The 2,199-nt window shown below is 63.8% G+C and overlaps 1 protein-coding gene across 1 annotated transcript in view; it reads right to left on the bottom strand.

Moving 5' to 3' along the window:
• Window positions 1-1,979, bottom strand: part of EMIHUDRAFT_247099 (hypothetical protein) — a gene marked incomplete at both ends in the record, with an annotated part of 3,461 nt that extends 1,482 nt beyond the window's left edge. Inside the window, 6 exons of the mRNA XM_005765591.1 lie at window positions 22-372; window positions 443-688; window positions 758-994; window positions 1,197-1,258; window positions 1,411-1,609; window positions 1,785-1,979. Coding sequence (XP_005765648.1) covers window positions 22-372; window positions 443-688; window positions 758-994; window positions 1,197-1,258; window positions 1,411-1,609; window positions 1,785-1,979 — 1,290 coding nt within the window. The remainder of the gene's footprint in view (window positions 1-21; window positions 373-442; window positions 689-757; window positions 995-1,196; window positions 1,259-1,410; window positions 1,610-1,784) is intronic.
• Window positions 1,980-2,199: the final 220 nt, after the last annotated feature.

The following is a 2,199-nucleotide window of genomic DNA, read 5'->3' as shown; positions in this document are numbered from 1 at the left end:
GGGGGGGGGGGGGGGGCGCACTGTGCAGATCTCTTTGTTCGCTACGCCACTGACGGTAACAGGCCACCCGACCGGGGTTGCGATCGACGGGCAGATGTCGTAGAGGTAGCACAATTCTGGGTTCAGGAGCACGTCGTCGAGGACCTGTGGGTTGTCGTTGCCGTTCCCAACCAAGAGCGCCGTGGCCTTCACGGTCAGTTTGTCTGACCCCGAGAGAGGTTGCGCGGCCGCCTTGTCGAGCAGCGGCGCGAGGCCGATGTCTTCTTCTGTGATGATGCCCGGGTTTGCAATGCCATCCGTAGCGGCGATCCCTTGATCCCGGTAGGTGGTACCGTTGAAGTACTCGAACTTGATGGCTCCCGACGTGTCGATCTGCGGAGGCGGAGACACGGGGTGAGTCGGGCGGGGCGCGCGGAGAGGGCGGGAGCCGAGGAGCGCGCACGTTCGGACAGACTTCGAAAGGGAGGTTGCGGGTGTCTTCCTCCGTGTCGGCGGCGGTGCCGCGGTCGCTGTGCGTGAAATAGTCGGCAACGTCGAACGCGGTGATCGTCTCGGCCAACACACCGTCGACGCCAGTGTCGAAGTCGAAGAAGCAAGTGTCGAACTCCGGCTTCTCACTGGCGAGGGCGGCCTCGTACTCGGGAAGGACTATGTCGTAGCTCGACGTGGTGTTCCCGTTCCGGCTCGCCTCGAAGATGGTGGTGGCGTTCGGGTCTGCGCATATGGTGGCGTTCGCGTTCGGGCTTGAGCACGGCACCTTGAAAACAAAGTCGAACTGGAAGATGCTGGAGGTGTTTGCGGCGAGGTTGAGTGCACCGAAGGCGCCAAGCGGCTGGCCCGGTTGCCAGCTGTCTGGGTCGACGGGTCGGTTCCGCCCATTCTGTGCCGAGTTCCACGGGCGGTACTCGGTGACGTTGGAGATGACCAGGTCGAGGGTGACGTTGTCCGCCTCGGTGAGGCCGAAGGGGAGGAAGACTGCGCCGTCCTTGTAAAACTGCGGGGGTAGGCGGAGGTTGGAGAGAGGGGGGCGGCATGTGAGGGGAGGAGGTGACAGAGTGTTCGAGCTGGCCGCCTCTGCAAGAGGTAGAAAAGTTGGGGTTGGGAGGGCGGAGGGGGGCGGTGGGGGTGGGGGGTGGGGGGTGGGGGTGGGGGGGTGGGGGTGGGGGTGGGGGGGGGAGGGGAGGGGGGTCCGCCACCTCGCCGACATTTTCGTAGCGGACCACCTTCTTCTCGGGCGGCGAGTCAAAGTCGATGCAGTCTGCGCGCGGGGCGGCGGAGCAGCTGTGTGCTGCTGCAGAGAGACCGCTGCCTCAATTTCCGTTGGCCGCTCAGGAGAAACAAGCGCGCTAGCACCGGCCCATTATCCGCTCGCCGCGCTGTGCGGGAGAGGGGCAGCTGGGAGAGGCGCACCGCAGTTGTTGAGGTCGATGTAGTACTCATTGCCACTAAATGCGCCATCTGCCCAGATGAAAGGCCCCGTAATGCTCGACCACTCTGGCCAGCTGGTCGGCGCGTTTGGGTATTTTTCGGTGCCGTCTGGGTATTTGTAGTCGTCGTATGGTTCGGAGAGTATGCCAATGCCGCAACGATCCGAGCCGATCCCAAACGCCTGGAGGCGGCGGTGATGTGCGGGAGGAGTGCGGGAGGAGGGGGAGGCGGAAGTGGCGGTGGTGTGGGACGGGTGGAAGGTAGCGTCTTATCGGGAGGCGCTTATGTGGGAGATCAGGGGGACAGTCGGCAAGGAGGCGGACGGCGACAGCGAGGGTGTTGGGGGGCGCTGGCACCGAATCACTTGAGCAGCCAGCGACGGCGTCGCTTCCAGGGAAGCCGGCCATGTTGTTGACGATCTCGGTGGAGAAGTCAAATTCGAGTCTCAAGCCATCCTCGCGATCAGCGCTCGGCCGTCGTCGCTCCGAGTGCGCACCGGCCGAGAGGCCGATTGCCGACAGCAGCATGGCGGCGTGCACCCTCGATTCCATGTTGTTCCGCCGGCCATCCTCAGGATGGAATTAGGCGGGCGGCTTCGTTTTCTTTTTACCTACCTCCGGCGGTGCCCTTTCTTTGAAGACAAGTGCGACGGTCCACAGCGTCCGGCACTAGTCCTTCTTCACACGGCCATCGCATGCGGGTCTTCAGCAGACCGGCTACCGGGAACTACCGCGGAAGCCTTCACACACACACTCCAACAACAAACGGGCA

This window comes from Emiliania huxleyi (genome assembly GCF_000372725.1).
Source record: "Emiliania huxleyi CCMP1516 unplaced genomic scaffold EMIHUscaffold_549, whole genome shotgun sequence".
Classification (NCBI taxonomy): domain Eukaryota; phylum Haptophyta; order Isochrysidales; family Noelaerhabdaceae; genus Emiliania; species Emiliania huxleyi.
Note: the sequence above shows the minus strand (reverse complement) of the source record. Positions and strands in the feature narration are given on the sequence as shown.